Source organism: Canis lupus, chromosome 9 (assembly GCF_048164855.1).
Source record: "Canis lupus baileyi chromosome 9, mCanLup2.hap1, whole genome shotgun sequence".
NCBI classification, from domain to species: domain Eukaryota; kingdom Metazoa; phylum Chordata; class Mammalia; order Carnivora; family Canidae; genus Canis; species Canis lupus.
Genome location: NC_132846.1, coordinates 65727933 through 65745815, shown reverse-complemented (window position 1 = coordinate 65745815; position 17883 = coordinate 65727933). Strand labels below are relative to the sequence as shown.

The 17883-nt window shown below is 51.4% G+C and overlaps 1 protein-coding gene across 7 annotated transcripts in view; it reads left to right on the top strand.

Annotated features, from left to right (window-relative positions):
* SYNE3 (spectrin repeat containing nuclear envelope family member 3) overlaps positions 1 to 17883 on the top strand; it is a 106337-nt gene that overhangs the window by 76403 nt on the left and 12051 nt on the right. For 5 of the 7 annotated variants that reach the window (XM_072839825.1, XM_072839817.1, XM_072839819.1 and 2 more), the window contains 6 exons: positions 189 to 350; positions 506 to 678; positions 1096 to 1225; positions 2786 to 2944; positions 6819 to 6968; positions 8005 to 8043. In XM_072839825.1, coding sequence (XP_072695926.1) covers positions 189 to 350; positions 506 to 678; positions 1096 to 1225; positions 2786 to 2944; positions 6819 to 6968; positions 8005 to 8043 — 813 coding nt within the window. Of the gene's footprint in view, positions 1 to 188; positions 351 to 505; positions 679 to 1095; positions 1226 to 2785; positions 2945 to 6818; positions 6969 to 8004; positions 8044 to 11834; positions 11906 to 17883 lie in introns of all 7 variants that reach the window. The other 2 variants (XM_072839823.1, XM_072839822.1) reach the window with 1 other exon arrangement.

Below are 17883 nucleotides of genomic sequence, written 5' to 3'. Positions count from 1 at the left end.
CAGAGCTGGTCTTTCCAGAATAAATTCCCTGTACTGTGCAGAAGAGGACTAGCCTCTTGTGTTCCTGCTGGGCGGGGGGCCATGGGGCACAGCTTGCCCCGGGGCAGGTCCGGGGGTCCTGCAGGATGGAGTGGTGCCCACAGCACTCAGGGTGCCCTCGGCCCCCCTGCCCGGGGGCTGTGCTACAGGACCTCACGGACAGGTGCCAGCAGAGCGTGCAGGAACATTGTGTCTTCAGCCACGAGCTGCTGGAGCTGCAGCAGTGGATCACCATGGTCACCCAGAAGCTAGAGTCACACCAGGAGGAGGCAGGCCCGTGGGACGCCCAGTCCCGAGAGGTGCAAGTCGAGGTAAGGTGTCTTTCCCCAGGGAGATGCCGGTTGCAGCTCACTTGCAGCTCAGAAAGCAGACTTGGGAGGCCAAAGATGCCATACTGGGGAGCAGAGACCCCTGCCCCGAGAGCTCACTGTGTGTGTGCGTGTGTGCACACATGTGTGTCCTTTAGAGGCTGCTGGCTGAATTCCCGGAGAAGGAGGCCCAGCTGGCCCTGGTGGAAGCCCACGGCCAGCTGGTGATGAAGAAGTCTTCTCCAGAAGGGGCCGCTGTGGTCCAGGAGGAGCTGAAGGAACTGGCGACATCGTGGCAGGCCCTGAGGCTGCTGGAGGAAAGCCTGCTGAGGTGAGGGTCCCTGGCTCTGAGCCTGCTCTCGGGTGACACCCCTTTCCATCCAGAGAGGAGCTCAGCGGTCCCCGTGGAACAGGTGCCTGGCGTTCTGCTGTGTGCCAAGCGCGGTACCAGGCGCCTCCGTGCGTCTCCGGTCTGGCCCAAGGGTGATTCTAGCAGGAGCAGTAGGAGCAGGGAAGTGTCCCGCTTGGGGGTTAGCCTGCAGCCCTCCCCCGCATCAATGGGTACATGCACTTTAATGACAGGGTCACGTAGGTCTCAAGTAGGAAGCTGGAAATATATGTGCCCAGGGAACGTTCCAGCAAACCCAAAGGATTGACTCCTACCCTGTGATGCCCCAGTTCTGTTACCTCTGTGACCTGACGAGTCCCCATCACATCACCGCGGGGCCTGGGCCGTTTGTCTCCTCAGCCTCATCAGAAACCAGCAGCTGCAGAGGACGGAAGTGGATTCGGGGAAGAAGATGATTTTCACCAACAACATCCCAAAGGCCGGGTTTGTCATCGATCCCACGAATCCTGTTTCCAGGCATCCCCGTCAGGTGCGTCTACCCGGTGGGGCTTCCAGGGGGAGACCGGGGCCCGCGTCAGTGACGGGGGTTGGTCTTCAACAAAGCCTCCCTCCATGCCTGGGGCCACACACACAGCTCAGGACTCGGCGGCCGTGTCCCCTCCCGGGTGAACCTGCCCCTGTTCCTTGTACCACCGCGCAGAGGGCCACAGAGACCCCAGACCCAGGAGGCCACGGGGAAGGTCAGGGGCGTCCCTTGGATGGACAGGCCCTCACCCCTCAGAAACAGTAGCAGGTGGCCCCGCAGGGTGAGAGCTGCCAGCTGGCCCCAGATTGCAAACTGAAATCTTGCAGGGTGGGCACATTTTTTTTTTATGCCATAAGCTGTATTTTTTTCAAATATGCCTTGTGTCCATCCCTCTTTCTGATGGCTTTTAAAGAAAGGAACCACAGTGAAAAGATGTTCCTTTCTCGTGCTTCAAAAACCACACGCCGGCTCTCATCCTGCCCCTTATTCTTGTATTACCCCAAATCACCGGCCGAGGGTTGCTGTGCTCTGAGCTCTGCGCTCAGGGCCGGGGTACAGCTCTGAGTGGAGCGGAAGCGCTTCGAACCCGCAGGAACTTCCACTCCAGCGCAGAGCCTTTCACACTGCAGGGCGCCCCAGGTGTAGGAAAATGCAGATTCTGCTTCGGCAGGGCCCAGGACTCTGCATTTCCCGGAGCTCGCGGTGGTGCCCATGCGGCCCACGCTGCGAGGAGCAAGGAAGTAGGAACCACAGGCAGTGAAGCGAGGGTTCGCAGAGAGCGCGGTGGGCAAGGGCAGAGGGGCAGACGCCGTAGGAGCGGCTGCAGAGGGATCGGGACCCAGTTCTGGGCCAGCAAAGTCCTCCCGGGAAAAACGAACGGTCAGGACAATCGTCGTGGCAGAGCAGGAGTCGAGGAGAAGAGAGGAGGGCTGCGTGCCGTGCAGAGGAGACAGCGAGTGTGCGGAGGCGCAGAGGGAGACCACACGAGCGCCAGGGGCCAAGGCTTGTCTGCGGCTCAGGCTTGGGGTGAGGCAGGGCCGGAATCTGGGCCCTCCGACCACACCGAGGACTTGGCTGAACGGCCCTGCATTTTGGACGGCTCACTCTGGCCACAGAGCCCGGGGGTGGGGGACACGCAGAGCAGAGGGTGACCACCGTTATAGCCATCCCGGTTAGGAATGGGGGTGGCTGCCCCCAGGAGACCAGCAGGTGACCGCGATGATCCCTTGTTGCAGCTCCTGCAGCTTGGGGCTGAAAGCACAGTGTCCCTGCATGTCTGCTGGCACCTGTGTCCTGCGGCACAGCCCCGGGGGCCCTGAGTATGGGCCGAGGCAGAGACCCTGGACCACCCCAACCCCACAGGATCCCCAGGGCCAAATCAGAATGCAACTCCTAAGGTGGCCACACTGAATGGAGAGCCGAGCCTCCTCCCCCCAGGCCTCTCGCACCTCCTTTGAGCATCCTGGGCTCCCTGCGTCACCGCAGACCCCCAGGACGTGGGGCCGTGGGGCCAGTAGGCTGTGTTCACCTCTGATGCGTTGGTCGTGCTGTGCGTGTCTGCAGGCGAATCTGCTCCAGGGAGAGGGCGGCCGTGAAGGTTTCTCCCGGCTCCTGAGGGACTTTGAGCAGTGGCTGGAGGTGGAAAACACTAAGCTGGTTAGAATCATCGCAATGAGGATGGCCACAGCCAAGGATCTGAAGACCAGGGAAACGAAGCTACGGGTATGTTCCCACGGAAAGGCCCTTCTTCTTCCACAGAGTTTGCCTCCCGGGTTATGTTTGCTACCAGAGAGTTCTTAAAAAATAAATAAATAAATAAAACAAAAACAAAAACAAAAAACAATCACACACATGGCTTATGAGCCATTTTCCCGTGTGTATAAATAATAGTTCCTTTTTTAAAAGATGTTATTTATTTATTCATAAGAGACACACAGAGGGAGGCAGAGACACAGGTAGAGGGAGAAGCAGGCTCCTCGCAGGGAGCCCGATGTGGGAATCGATCCCGGGTCTCCGGGATCAGGCCCTGAGCCAAAGGCAGACGCTCAACCTCGGAGCCACCCAGCTGCCCCTAAATAATAGCTCTTAAGCTTTTTTGGTTCACATATTTTAGAAAAGCTTTAGAAGAACCATTCATTCATTGAGCCTACTTCTGTATTCCCCAACTTGAAACATATCACTACTAACCGCCGCTCTGATACCAGCTAGCTATTGCTGCGTAACAAACCATTACAACAGTTGGTGGCTTCACACAGCACATGTTTATTTAATTCATGATTCTGAGGGTTGCCAGTTTAGGCTGAGCCCGTGTGGGCAATGCTTCTGGTCTTGGCTGGGCTCCCTGATTTGCCATCAGTTATAGGTCGGCTGGGTGGGCTCTCCTTCTGGGAGTTGGCGGGCTGCTGGGGATGGGCATGAGATGGACCACACATCTCTCATCGTCTTGTGGGGCAGCTCAAGGCTTCTGAGGCCTAGAGGATGAACTGGCACATTACTTCCCCTGTATTCTGTTGGACGAAGAAGATCACAAGGCCAAGCCAGATTCACAGGGAGGGAAAACAGACTCCACCTCTTTATGGGAAGGACTCAAGGTCATATTGCAAAGGGCATAGATATGGGAGGGGGGAGGCGGGATGGGGGCATTGTGGCCATTTTTGCAATCCTTCTACCCCAACTCTTCTTCCTCCTTCACTCCCACATCTAATTAGTCCTCCAGCCCTCCTGAATGTCACCTCTGGGATGTTTTTCTGTGCCCTCTTGCTACCACTATTAATCTAGATACTTAACCATTTCTGACCTTGATTATGGCAATCAGCTCCAGCTGGCCTCCTTTCTTCCTGTTGGGCTCCCATCCAGGTCACTGTTCACTCTGCAGCCAGAGTGCCCTTCAGCATCATAAACCTGACTCTGTCCTTCCCCTGATAAAACCTTTCAGGATAGAGTCCAACCCCCGGCCCCCAACCCTGAGCATATTACACGAGGTCATTCTCAACCAGGCCCCAGCCTACCCCCCTTTTTTTCTTATTTCTCTACAGTTTTACTATGAAATGTTACGGTTTAGATTTCTTTTCATTTCTCTTACTTGGGATTCATCTGAATTCTGAAATCTGTGGTCTAGAGTCTTTTGGGAAAATTCTCTGATATTGTCTCTTTCCTATTCCCTCTTCCTTGTCCCCCCTCTCCTCTCCTTCCATGATGCTGCTTAAACGTGATATTCTTTCTCCCTGTGGGCTCTATGTCTCCTACTTTCTCTTGTGTCTTGTTAGTCCTCTGGTCTCTTCCCGTTGGCATTTTCTTTTTTTTTCTTTTTATTAAAATATTATTTCAAAGAAAAGGTTTATTAAATTAGACATGTACTTATAAGGCTACAATTTTTTACCTTGTTATATATTTTTTTATCAACTTTTTTTTTTTTTGCTACAATTAAAAGAAGTTCAAATATTTTTGTTTCTCTGATCCCAAAGTCACTCCCAGTCCATACAATGTTTGGCAAAACAAAATTTGTCTACACAATTTCAACATAGTATTTGCAAACTACCCTGTTATATTTTAAATATAGTTTTAGCACTTCACTGTATTCCTAATTGCATAAAATGCATATTCCAGTATATATTCCTTTAGGGAGATTTTGTTAGCCAAAGCAAAATGATGAGAGGCATGATGATGTAGATAAATTGGTAATGACAGATACATTTTTTCTGAATTCTCATGAAAAAGAGACCATAAATAAGACTCTAGGGAATGGTAAGCATTATGCATAAATCATCTTTCTTAGTCCTTTATTCTATAAGTTTTATAAAGCTAGGTAATATTTCTTCAATACACCAGTCTATAACTGAGTTCGGGCTTAAGGAAAATACCCAAACCTCTATCGGAACTACAGTGCTACCTATAGTTTTCGTCAGTGGGAAGCTATTGTGTCGATTTTAATCTGTATTTATTTATATTGGATTTTTTTTAAATAAAAGATTATCCCTTTTGTTTCTTTTGGATTAAATGACTTAGCCCTTTTTTGTGTATGTTTTCTAGATGTTCATGTTTATGTGAATAAATACCAATAGTATAATTTAAATGAGAGAACATGCATTCTTATATGTCATATTTTTCATATAATTGAAAACTGCCATTCTTGAACTGAAAAATGTCTTCCAGTTCATTAACAAATGGTAAGCTGAAATTTATATGTAATACATTTTTTTACATAGATTGTTGGCATTTTCTACTGTACCTTCCAGTTTACTAATTCTCTCTGTAGCTGTGTCTCATTCACTATTACGTGCGTCTGTTACGCCTTTAACTTTTGATACTGTATTCCCCAGTTCTAAAATTTCTACCCAATTTTCTTGAAATACCACTGTGTTACTTTGTGTAGCTTCCAGTTCCCTGCTGAACTTTTTAAGCCTGGCTTTTAATTCTTCAAGCACGGTAAACAGAGCTGTTCTACTGATTGTGTGTAATAATTCTAATATCTTGAGTCATTTTAGGAGCATTTCCTCTGTGTGTTATTTCTCCCTGTTCTTGTTGTTGGAGTCTTGCTTGTTTGGAGCTACTTTTGATTGTGTGCCAGGCATTGTGTTTGACAAACTAGATATAGGGTTAATTTGAGATTAAGGATCATCTCTTCTCCAGAGAGGATTTTGTTTGTGGCTGCCAGGCAAGGAGGCCTTTATTGTTCTGAAACCAGTGGATCCAAGTTCAGAGTTGGAGGCTCCCTGCACCCCTGATGACTTGGAGCTGGACTGCAGTGCACATAGAGTGTGAGCTTATTTCTGATTCACCTTTAAGAGTCTCAGCCACAGGGGAAGCAGGTTATGAGAGTCTCCACCTCTGCAGAGCCCAGACCTTGACCTTTGTCTCCATAGCCCTGTGGGGCTGGCAAAAGCATGATCTGTTTCACAACTGTTTCTTCCAGATTGACAAAAGCAGGCCTGAACACTGGCTTTACTTCCTTTCCTGGGTTTTAGCCTGAGGTGCCTCTCTCTCTTGCTAACTCTTTGATGCCCTTTAAGTGTTTTTAATACTTTGTCCTCAGTGACAGGTTTGGTCCAACTACCTAGGGGACTATGACCAGAAGGTCCTCCCTACATACCTCCTACCTCACATTCGGCCACAGCTCACACTTCTTGCCACCACCGCCAACTCCAACCATATCAGAGGTGACTTGCAATTGCCCCAGGTTAAGCCCCCTTACTCTTGTAGAGCTTACATTCTAGTGGGTTCTGTGAAGCTAAGCAAACTGCCCATATCGCATTACGAGTAGGATGGGGTGAAAGTAGGCTACAAAGCCAGAATTTAGACCCACATGCTCAGAGTTAGAGCTCCACTCATAACCCCACATCACTGCCCCTTGGGAGTCCTGATGATGAAAGGTGCCATCCTGGGGTGACACAGTACTATATTTGGATAGAAACATCTGTCCAATCCCAATAGCACTCTGTCAGGCTTAAACATGCCAACAGAAAAGCATGTTCATCAATGGTAGCTTTTATAATGATGGCAACTCTTATGTCAAGCGCTCCGGAGGACTTGGTTCTAGAATGTCAGAAATGGAAATGACCGTGGAGGTCAGCAGTGCAGCTGTGCCTTTTCCCCACAGGAGCTGGAGACTCGGGTACCAGAAGGTCAGCAACTCTTCGAGGACCTCCTTCATCTCGGGCCAGCAAGGGGGACCTCAGACGAACTGGAAGACCTGCGTTACCGGTGGATGCTGTACAAGTCCAAACTCAAGGACTCTGGCTACCTGCTGGTAGGTGCTGAGGAAGCCCAGGTCCTGGGCTCCAGGGGTGGGACTCTGGCTGAGCCTGGGCTCATCTGGGGAGACTTCGCTGGGCCACACGCACTCTGCCCTGTGCCTCCACTCACCAGACTGAGGTGACCACTCCAAGAGAGGCAACAGAGGCTCACAGGTCCTAGGTGCTTGGCTTGCGAGGTGTCATGTGGCCATCTTGCCACCCCTTGTGGCCGATGCTCCAGGAGTGACGGCAGTAGCCATCATGTTAATGTTCGGGGAGCACTTCGGCATCTAGCGAGTTGAAACCTTCAGGACCCCGTTCAGTCCTTACGGCAGAGTCACCATCTCCAGTCTCTAAAGGGAGAGCCGAGACTCTGAGAATCCCAACTCCTGGGGTCACGGAGTAGAGCCAGCACTGAGCACGCCCCGCTGTGGAAGGCGCGATAGAGGAGAGTGCTCCCCCGGGGCCCGGGGCCCTGGGATCCAGCCCTGCTCCTCCACTCCTTCGCTCTAGATGCAGAACAAGTGCCTTCCCCTTTTGTGTCCCCGTGTCCACCCTAAGCAAAACAATAGCAATAGCCATGAGAGGCTTTGCGACATGCGATGTCCTCATAAGAACCCTATAAAGGAGGTACTCTTGTTATTCCCTAATAAGCAATGGGGGAAACTGAGGCTCAAGGGTTAGCTCGCGATGGGGGGCTGTTTGAGATGTCCTCCGAGGGCCCCTTGGGCCCTCAGACCCCAGATGCCAAGTGTCCAAGCCAGCTCAGCGGTCCCCGCAGCAGCCATCCTGGCCACTAGGTGTCAGCGCAGCCCCGGCCAGGTGGCCCCGGCCCAGGCCTTCCCAGACGGAATCCCACCTGGGCCTGCAGTGCGTTAAAAAGCTCATTAAATCGAATCACCTGCTGGTTCAGCCTATCCAGATGACCAGAAGTTTTAAAGAAACATTCCCCTGACAGAACGAATATTCCATTACAGGCTCTGTTGGGATTTGAGTTTCACTCACTTAACGTCTTTTTTCCCCTTTTCCTCTCCTTCCCGAAAATAACAGACACAGAGTTCTCCAGGGGAGCCGACCGGATTCCAAAAGGTACGGTGTCTGCCATCTGTTCCACACGCTAGAGGGCAGGGCGTCTGGAGGTTGGTAGGCCTGCGATGCTGAAGCCGAACTCCTGGGCTTTCTGGAAGGTTCCATGAGGCCCGAGGAACATTTCTAGGGAATGAGCTCTGGGCTACCCTGTGCTGGGCCCCCGGGGTCCTTAGGAAGCCCCAGGAACATGCAGAATGTACTCAGCTGTGACACCCCCGTGGTAGAAGAGGGACCCTAGAGTTTTTCAGGCAAAACCATGTGGTGGGAATGGACCAGGACAGTAGTGATAGTTATGTTGTGACAACAGGTATAAACCCGGACTGTCTCAGGAAACCCGGACCATTCCAGGCACCCTGGATCGTGTGGCCACGGAGCAGTGGGGGGGCATACGGGGCTCAGTGGAAGACAAAAGAGCAGGCATGGCTGTGCCTGTCCTGTTCCACCAGCAGGTGTTTCCATGTAGGCCCGCCAAGAAGTGCTCAGAGCCCCTCCCGTGTGCTTGCAGGCCGAAGCAGTCACAGTAACAGCAGTAATAATAATAATAATCATAATGAGGAACAATTACTGTTACTCTAGATGCTACATGGTGACTGTCCACTGTGTGCCAGGAATTGTCCTGAGTCGTGGTTAGGGCATCTCATGTAACCATCCCATCAACACTCCAAGAGGCATTATTCCCTCCACTTGAGCATAGGGAAACTGAGGCATGACAGGATTGGAATGGTTCGCTCAGCACAGGTGTGCAGCTTCTGGGTGGTCTCTGGCCTCGGGCTCCAAAGCCCGCATCTTGACTTTCCACACTGTGCTTTGGAGACCACATCCCTGGTGGGTGTCCCCACTTCAGGGAAAACCCAGTGTAAATTGACGTCACCTTTTCCAAGGGAACACACTGGTTTTTCTGCCGAGCACTGGCCCATAATGAAGGGAGCTTTCAGTATGCTCTGCTCCAAAGAGCTCTGGGTTCCTCAAGATCCCTAATGCCATGGCATCTGTTTCCAGGTGCCTTGCAGGATTTCTTCTTGGTCTCAGCTGCTTTTTTTTTTTTTTTTTAATTTTTTTAGGATTTTATTTATTTATTCATGAGAGACACACAGAGAGAGAGACAGAGACACAGGCAGAGGGAGAAGCAGGCTCCCTGCAGGGAACCCGATGCAGGACTCGATCCTAGGACCCCAGGATCATGCCCTAAGCTGAAGGCAGATGCTCAACCACTGAGCCACCCAGGAACCTCCCCCACCCCAGCTGCTATTCATGTCTCCCACATGCAAGAGAGTGAGTGTCCCCTGGACTGCGTGGGGCAGTCGCAAGACCAATGCCGTGCTTTGGGCCTAGTGCATCATCTAACTTTATGGCTTTGGGCAAGTCACTTTGCCTCTTGGGGCTTACTTTCCCTACCTGTAAAATGGAACTATCAATGCTGCCGTTACTTCATGAATGAATTCTATAGGTGGTGTGAACTGTTGTTTGTAGAATTCTTCAGAGAGACCAAAGTCCTGGTCTCCTCCCCTGCCCCCTCCATTTGGAATAACAGAGAGCCTCCTCAAGAAAGGGACAAGAGCATCAGGAAGGAAGGGGAGGGGGGGGGGTGGGTAGCTCACACAGTGCAGCCTCGTGGCTCCTGGAGGCCTCCACACTTTAAGGTCCTCACTGGGGAGCCCCCATCTGATCTGGAGCTCCCAGGCACAATCCATGGGAGTCCTGTCTGGGTCCCCTGATGCATTGCACACAGTAAGTGCTTACTGAATGCCTCTGAGTAGGGGGGGCACGTGGTTGTGGACACCAGGCCTCCAGAGCAGGCTCAGTTTCCTGGCAGCCTGTGATTGGCTTAATGTGGAGTATCCACAGCCCTGTGTTCATTTGTTGTCTCTCATTCATTCATTCATTCATTTCACAAGGATTTCCTGAGCACTGATTTTGTGCCAAGCACTGATTTGGGCACTTGGGATCCACCAGTGAGCATGAGAGCAGAGACCTGCCCTGGTGAACAACCCGTCCTGGCTGGGTGAGGGTACCTAGGAGGAAGGGCTCGCAGGTCCAGACTGTGGTGCTCTGCGTAGTGGCCCATCTCTGGGGCAGGTGCTCCAAAGGGCAGCAGTGGATTGGGGTCTTTATAGGGGCAGATGTTGGGCACACTTTTGTAGGGTATGCAAAGCAAGGAGGCTCTACGTGGCTAAAGAATAGGCTTATTCAGGCTATGTTTAAAATAATTGGATATGTGAAAATTTGAGTTTGGTGCTGGCAGGCTGGCTTCTGTGAAGCCCGCTGTGAAGAGGTAAGCAGCCTGCAAACCGATGTGCAAGAGGTCATCTTGGGCTCACTTATGTGACCAAGTAAGCACAGATTTCTGGGTCCCACCCTGAGTTTTTGATTCATTGGGTCTAAGGTGGCCCAAGAACCTGCATTTCTAGTAGGGTCCCAGGTGACACTGCTACTGCTGGCCTGGGACCACACTCTGAGAACCACGGCTTGGCGAACTGGATTTGAATTTAGGATCCACCATTAGCGGGTGTGACTGTTGACAAGTCACTCGGCCACAGTTTTCCGATGAACAGAAACAGGGTCCACTGAGCTAACAGTAGGCAGAGTTCTTGTAACAGCCTGAACACAGTGGATTCATAATTGCCATGTAAGACTTCTGTGCCCCTGCCCCTGCTTATCTTAATGAGAACAAAGGCAACAATAATACTTCTAGGGGGTGGGAGGACACCTCCCTCGTGTGGTTTTTGCTGCTCACCGTATGTGCATTCACCTATGTGCACACGAGCACGCGTGCACACACGCACGCAGGCCTAAAAGGCAAAATATAGACTCTGTCTTCAGGCCTTGTAATCTTGCCAGCTTAAAAACATTTCATATGTGATTTTTAGTCCAAAAGGAAAGGGGAAAAAAACTGCCCCAAAGCTAATTATTTATGAGCAGTTGGTTCTCCACACTTTTTTTTTCTCTCCGTGCACCAAGTCATTGAAAGCTCCAACGACGTCAATGGCTTCAGCCTGCTTGTTTGTATAAACATGATAATTAAGATTTATTAAATTTGCAGCTGCCTCCACACTTGCCAGCTCCATGGCACCGGATACACAGGCCTGCAGCATTCAGGCACATGAAATGTAATTGCTTTTTAAATTGCAATTGGGCCGTGAGTCAGCTGAATCCCTGCCTTGGCCCGGGGAGGTGGTGCAGTCCTTCTTGAGGCAAACTTGGAGTTGAAGAACAGATTTGCCAGTGTTTCTGTTTGCCTGGGTGAAGTGGGGCAGGGCCAAGTGTGCCAGTTTGCGGGAGCGGAGAGCAAACACCTCCCGTGCACGCTGGGAGCTCTGGGGATGTCGCCCCAGACATGGAGCGACCCAAAGCAGCATCCTATTTATTTGATCGTATCTCGTAGGTCTTAAGGCTCACGATTTTTCACATTTTCATGTTTCTGGAATATTGGGTGGCTTATTATGATTACTCCTTTCAGCGAGGATTTGGGCTTGAAAATCTTTGCTTGCGGGTGGCGTTCTGTTTTGTGTTCCCTTGGCTCACACTGCTTGTGTAAATGCAAATGCCCAGCCTCTGGGAGCTCCAGGCTGCAGTTCACATTCGCAGAGAAGAGGAATCCCCCTCGCTTCACGCAGCACCAAGATGATACCTCATATCTCCTCGTTCTCCCCTTTCCATTTCCCCTGGTGCGGAAGGCACGGGCCCCCAGGTACCCCAGGTTTATGAGGAGTCTCCGGTCAGAGGCTCCACCTTGGCTGGTTGTGTCCTTTCTGAGCGGTTTGTGATATTAATAATGACACACCTCACAACAGGCATCCCAGATGAGACGAAATACTCTGCTGCGGAGTCTCAGGAAGCCTTAGTGAGTTTCCCACGTTAGATGGTAAGCGTCTTCATGATAACTATGATTTTTTTAAAAAAAAAAATCTCTGCTGTGTGCCAGGCACCACACTGGAATGCTCACCTGCCTGGGCTTTGCTGCTCACAAACACCTTCTCCTTTTAGTGGGAGCAGCACGGCCTCTTGGCACCTTCTCCATCCATGAGAGCAGGCCCGATTGGCGTGGGGGCAGAGGAGATGTGACTTGACTTGGTCGCCCTGTGATTCACTGTGTCGCTTTGGGGGCTAAGTTTGGCCAAGGGGCTGGGCTTTGCTGGGGATCTGCAGTCTCTGACCCTGAAAAGGAGACAGCCCGGGATGGGCCTCAACCTGTGTGCTGTGTTATACCAGGGCCCTGTCTGCCTGTCTGTCCCCTGAGCCCAGAAGCGACTGGCTACTGCCTGCATATGAAAGAGTCCACGCAGGGCGCCCGGGTGGCTCAGTCAGTTAACCTTCAGCTCAGGTCGTGATCCCGGGGTCCTGGGATCGAGCCTGCTTCTCCCCCTGCCTGCTTGTGCTGTCTCTCTCTCGTTTTCTGTCAAATAAAGAAATAAAATTTTAAGAAAGATGGGATCCCTGGGTGGCGCAGCGGTTTGGCGCCTGCCTTTGGCCCAGGGCGCGATCCTGGAGACCTGGGATCGAATCCCACGTCGGGCTCCCGGTGCATGGAGCCTGCTTCTCCGTCTGCCTGTGTCTCTGCCTCTCTCTCTCTCTCTGTGTGTGTGACTATCATAAATAAATAAAAATTAAAAAAAAAAAGAAATAAAATTTTAAGAAAGAGAGAGAGAGAGTCCATAGTCCATGCAAACTCTTCTGACACCAACTTTTTGAAACCTGTCTTTGACTTCAGAAATCCAGGCAAGCTCTCTGTGCTCATCTTCCCATCACCCAGCACCCCTGCCCTGGGCACCCCCGCTCCTCTGAAATTCACCCCAGCCACGTCACAGGAGCTACTGCTTCACGACGCCCAGTGAGCGTGTCTCTGGCCTCTGGGCAGCCGGGTTGGTGACCGCGCTCCCCGCCCACAGCCACTCCTGTTCTCCTCACTCTCGTGGGTGCCTCTCTCTTTACTTCTCCCAGTTCACATACTGGGTGTAGACAAAACCCAGTGTGGATGAAATTCCCTTACTGAAGGCAGAGCCCACATTCAAAATTTTAAAGCTGCCTCCATAGCCTTTTAAAAAATTAATAGAGATTTTTTGGGGGAGCAGTTTTAGGTTCATAGAAAAATCGAGTGGATCATACGGAGGGTTCCTCCCTTATTATTAACATCTTGCATTTCTACGGTCTGTGGGTTACAATCACTGAGCCAATATTGCCGCATCGCTATTAACTGAAATTCGTAGTTTACGTCAGGGGTCGCTTTTTGTGTTGTGTATTCTATGGATTTTGATAAATGTGTAATAGCACGTTTCTTCCATCCTCCTACCCTACAGAGCAGCCTCACCGCCCTAAAAATCCCCATGTGCCACCTATCATGCCGCCCCCAGCCCATCCCCTGGAAACCACTTTCTGTTTTATGGTTTTGTTTTTGCCAGAACATCATAGAGCTGGCATCAGACGGAATGGAGCCTTCTCAGATTGGCATCTTTTGCTTGATAATATGCATTTAAGGCTCCTGTCTGGTTTTTGGCTTGCTTGATAACTCATTTCTTTCTGTCACCGAGTAATATTCCATCATATTAATATTCCACTTATGGCCTTTTAATAGGCTTCTCTCCTCCGTGCTGGGTCCAGTCCAGGGCCACCCATTGCATTCAGCTGGCAGATGTCTTTGGTTTCCTCAAGGCTAGAACTACTCTTCCATCTTTCTTGACCTTTACCTTGAGTCCAGGTCAGAGATTTTATAAGATGTCCCTCAAGGCACATTTCCCTGATAACTCCTTGCAGTTGGAATCGGGCTGTGCATTTCTGGCAGGAATGTCATAGAAGGGATGCTGTGTTCTTCGCGCGTCTTCCTGGGAGACACACGATGTTACTATGGCCCCAACATCACTGATGCTAACTCTGACCACGTGACTAAGGGGGTGCCTGCCAGGCTTCTCCCCTATACAGTGCTGTCCTTTGGTTTGTAATTAATAAGTCATCTGTGGGGCACTGCTTAGAGACGCTGGAAATATAGGGCCTCTTTCTTCAGTGGTTGGATCTATGGGGCTTTCTGCAGCCTCTTTCTTCCCATGACCCATCTGGGCAGTTGCATCTGCTGCTGACTCCAGGCCTCCCGCTCTCTTGGGTCCATCTGTCCAGTCCAGGTCTCCCTTCTGGCTTCAGTCCCAAAGGCCCGACCATCTGCTGGATGCCTACTTGGGAGTCCCATAGACCCTTGGACTGAGCATGTCCAAAGCTGACCTCCTTGTATTCCCTGCACCCAACCAAAGCCTGGTCCCTGCATCAGTGAAAAACATCATAACCACTCACATTCCCAAGCTGGATGTCTCCAGGTCATCCTAGACCTTCACCAACCTTGGTCCTAAGCTCAGAGCTTGGCCATGGATGGAACTCAGATGAGAGATATGAGGGAAGGAAGGGAGGGGATGGGGTAGGAAAGAAGCCATATACATATACATCTGCTCCCAAATGAGTCTCTGTCCCTGCCTGAGTAATGACAAGATCTCTCCTCACTCCGGTCACTCCGTCCAGAGGTCCTCGCCGCTGATTAACTAAACCACCTCCTAAAAGCCAGCTCAGATGGTGTTACCTCCCATCTCCCTCCAAAACCAACTCAAGGTTCTGGAAAAATACTATCTGTGGCCTGACCATCATGTGCAGAGCCTCCCGGGGAGGAGATAAAATGAACCTAGCCCCACCCCAGCCATTGCCAGCCATCCTGTCCCTGCCTGGCAACTGTCCAGAGCCCCTGAGGTCTCACAGGAGGTGAATCTGGGGCTACCTCGGTGCTTCGGCAGTGAGCAGTTAGTGAGGAAATGATCACAGGCATGGTGAGCAGGCCCCAGCCCAGGAAACCCTGGCCGCCCTGAGACCCACTGGCACAGATGGGGAGGGGTCCCCTTATGAGGGAAACCCAGGGAAAGGAAGCCAGTCTGCATGTGGCACTGCAGGCCACCAGAGGGACCCTCAGGGACCAGACAAATTGCTAGTGAGAGCATCACGGAGGCCTGGGGGCTGGCCCGTCTTGAGTTAACAGAGGAAAGCTGGCCCCTGCCCATCACTCTTGGCGGTGGCCTGGAAGCACCTTTGTGGTGGTGAAGGAGCACCCGCCTGCACCCAGGAAAGCCCCTGCGAGCCCCAGGGGTGATGCAGTGTGACTCCCATACTCGGAGCCCCGGCTCAGGATGGGACCAGATTCAACAGCTCAAGGCTGACTGGCAACCCCGGGCCTGGGCTGACCCTCATTGGTGGTGTGGCTAAGTTGTTCCCTGTGAGAATGCCACGCAGGATGGTGGGCAGAGCCTGGGCGTGGAACGATACTGGTGCTGTGGGCCTGTCTGTGTGACCTCGCAGGGAGACCGGGGCTGGGTAGGGGGGCAGAACAAAAGCCGCTGGGCCTGGGGCCTGTGCTCGGGGTGTCCATCAATGGCAGAGCCTCTGAGCAGTGAGAACAGCCACAGCCAGTGGTCAGTGCCTACCTGCGTGCTCACACGATGGGCACCAAGGGAGCAACAGGTGGTCAGATGCCCAGGAAGGGAGGAGGGACTCTTTCATTCACTGTTTCATTCATTCAGCACATATTTGTTGAACAAAATTAAGGTCAAGGGGAGTCAAGGGGACCACAGACTTTAATCAGTCATCCAAAGGAAAGGTACTGGGGCTATGAAAATGTGTAATGGGGCTATTGTGGTCTACGGCAGGGACGGTCCCCCCGAGGAAGCCACTCACAGGCTGAAATTCGAGTGATCAGTAGAAACTCACCAGGTGCATTAGACAAAGGAGGGAGATTAGTATTCCAGACAGAAGGGATAGCCTGTGCAAAGGCCCAGTGGCAGGAGGGCCCTTGAGGGACTGTTGAGATGGCATTTAAGGAAGCCAGTGCTTTTTTTTTTTTTTAATTTTTATTTATTTACTTATGATAGTCACAGAGAGAGAGAGAGAGGCAGAGACACAGGCAAAGGGAGAAGCAGGCTCCATGCACCGGGAGCCTGATATGGGATTTGATCCCGGGTCTCCAGGATCGCGCCCTGGGCCAAAGGCAGGCGCCAAACCACTGCGCCACCCAGGGATCCCTAGTGCTTTACTCTCCGATGGGCCTGGGTCCTTGATCCCTGGCTCCACCAGGTGAAGGGGGAAGCTTGTAGGGCCATAGGAGTGGCCTATCTGCCCCTGTCTCCACCAGTTGGAGGAGAAAGGGAGTGGACATTTACTGAGCATAGCATGCATTGCCTCATTTATCCTTCTGACTTAGGCAGGCAGGCCTCATTCTCTGACTTCTCCCCAACAGATGACGGAACTATGGCTCAGGGAGGCTGGACGACCTGTCCTAGGTAACACAGCTAGGGAGTGACAGAGCCAGGGGAGACCTCAGGACTCAAAACCCTTTCTTTTCCCCCACATCGCCTCTCATCAAGGGTAGAAGATTAGGTCAGAGTTACTGTGATAAACTCTTCTTGCCTGAACCCCTCAAAATTCCACAGAGTCTTCAGTCTGCATGAGGTCTTGAAGGACCCCCAAGCATGTAGTTACCTTATATAACGTCTCCTAGTTCCTCCCTACCACCACGTGCTGTCGAGCCTCCACTTCTATATCCTAAGGGTTTGGGAGTTTATTGCTTCCCTTCTGTCTTGGGGTAGTTCTGACTGGGTGGGACACAGGTAGTAATTTCTGTGGGGAAACTGAGGCACGGAGCAGCTCCCAGGTCTGGGAAGAGCTGAGATTATCAACTTCTTTGTTGGCGTCTAGGAAGGTAAAGGTAGCTCATGCCTCTGTGTGTGTGTTGTGTGTTCTAAGTGTTCAAGGATCATACGAAAGTGCATTTTTTATTTCAAAGAACATTTTAGAAGGCAGGTCCCTCACAACAAAGATGTGAGCTCCAAGCGAAGAGCCACTGGGCAGACTGTGGGAGTCTTTTGAAAAAGACCACCTCTTGTTAACACTTGTAAATGCAAACGCACTTTGGAAACTTCAGAGATGTTTTCCCCAGAGGATCATGGCCCAGGCACCTCTCCTCACTTAAATAAGCAAAGTGTTAGCTCCGGGAATGTAAGTGCAAACAAACAGGACACTGTAAACAGATTTTCCATTTGAAAAACTGTTAATATTAGGTTTTTAGTTTGCTGCAAAGCCAGGCTACCATGGGCCTGCAGCATGTTGCTCTCTTTTTCTTTCTCCTGGGTGGGTCAGAGATTTGGAATCAGACAGTCAGTGTGAAATGTCAAGGAGTCAAGTTAGAGTCCGCGCAGGCTAAGACAGCCCCACGTGAGCCAAGCATGTGCCAGTGAACAGAGCACATGCCAGCCAGGTCTAACCCAGCCCGGCAGCCGTGGGAACTCCTGCACACTCAGCTGCTCGGGCGACCTACCTCACCCCACTCCTGGGAGTCACTGCAGCGCAGCCAGGAGGGTCTCTCTGCCCTGTGGGTTGTAAGAAGTCTGTTATTGCAAAATCAGTGTCAAAGGGCTTCAGCAAGTGAGAACATTTGAAGCTGGAGTGATAGGGTCAAGTGTTAGCAACCTGGAGGAGATTGTTGGGGCAGGAGAGCAGGTAAGGTGACTCGGGTGTGAGAGCTAGAGTCAGAAGTGCCCAGGTCAGAACCTCCCAGGAACACTCCCATTCAGCAATGCTTTTCCATCCGCATCAGCAGCACCACCATCATCATCCTCACCATCACCACATTATCATCACTGTCACCATCACTACCACTATCGCCGTCATCATTCTCCCCATGATCATCACCACCTTCCCCATCCCCATCACCACCACCACCACCATCACCATCATTATCCTCACCATCATCACTATTATTGCCATCACCGTCACCACTGTCATTGTCACCATCATAATCATGCTATCATCATTATTACTAGCATC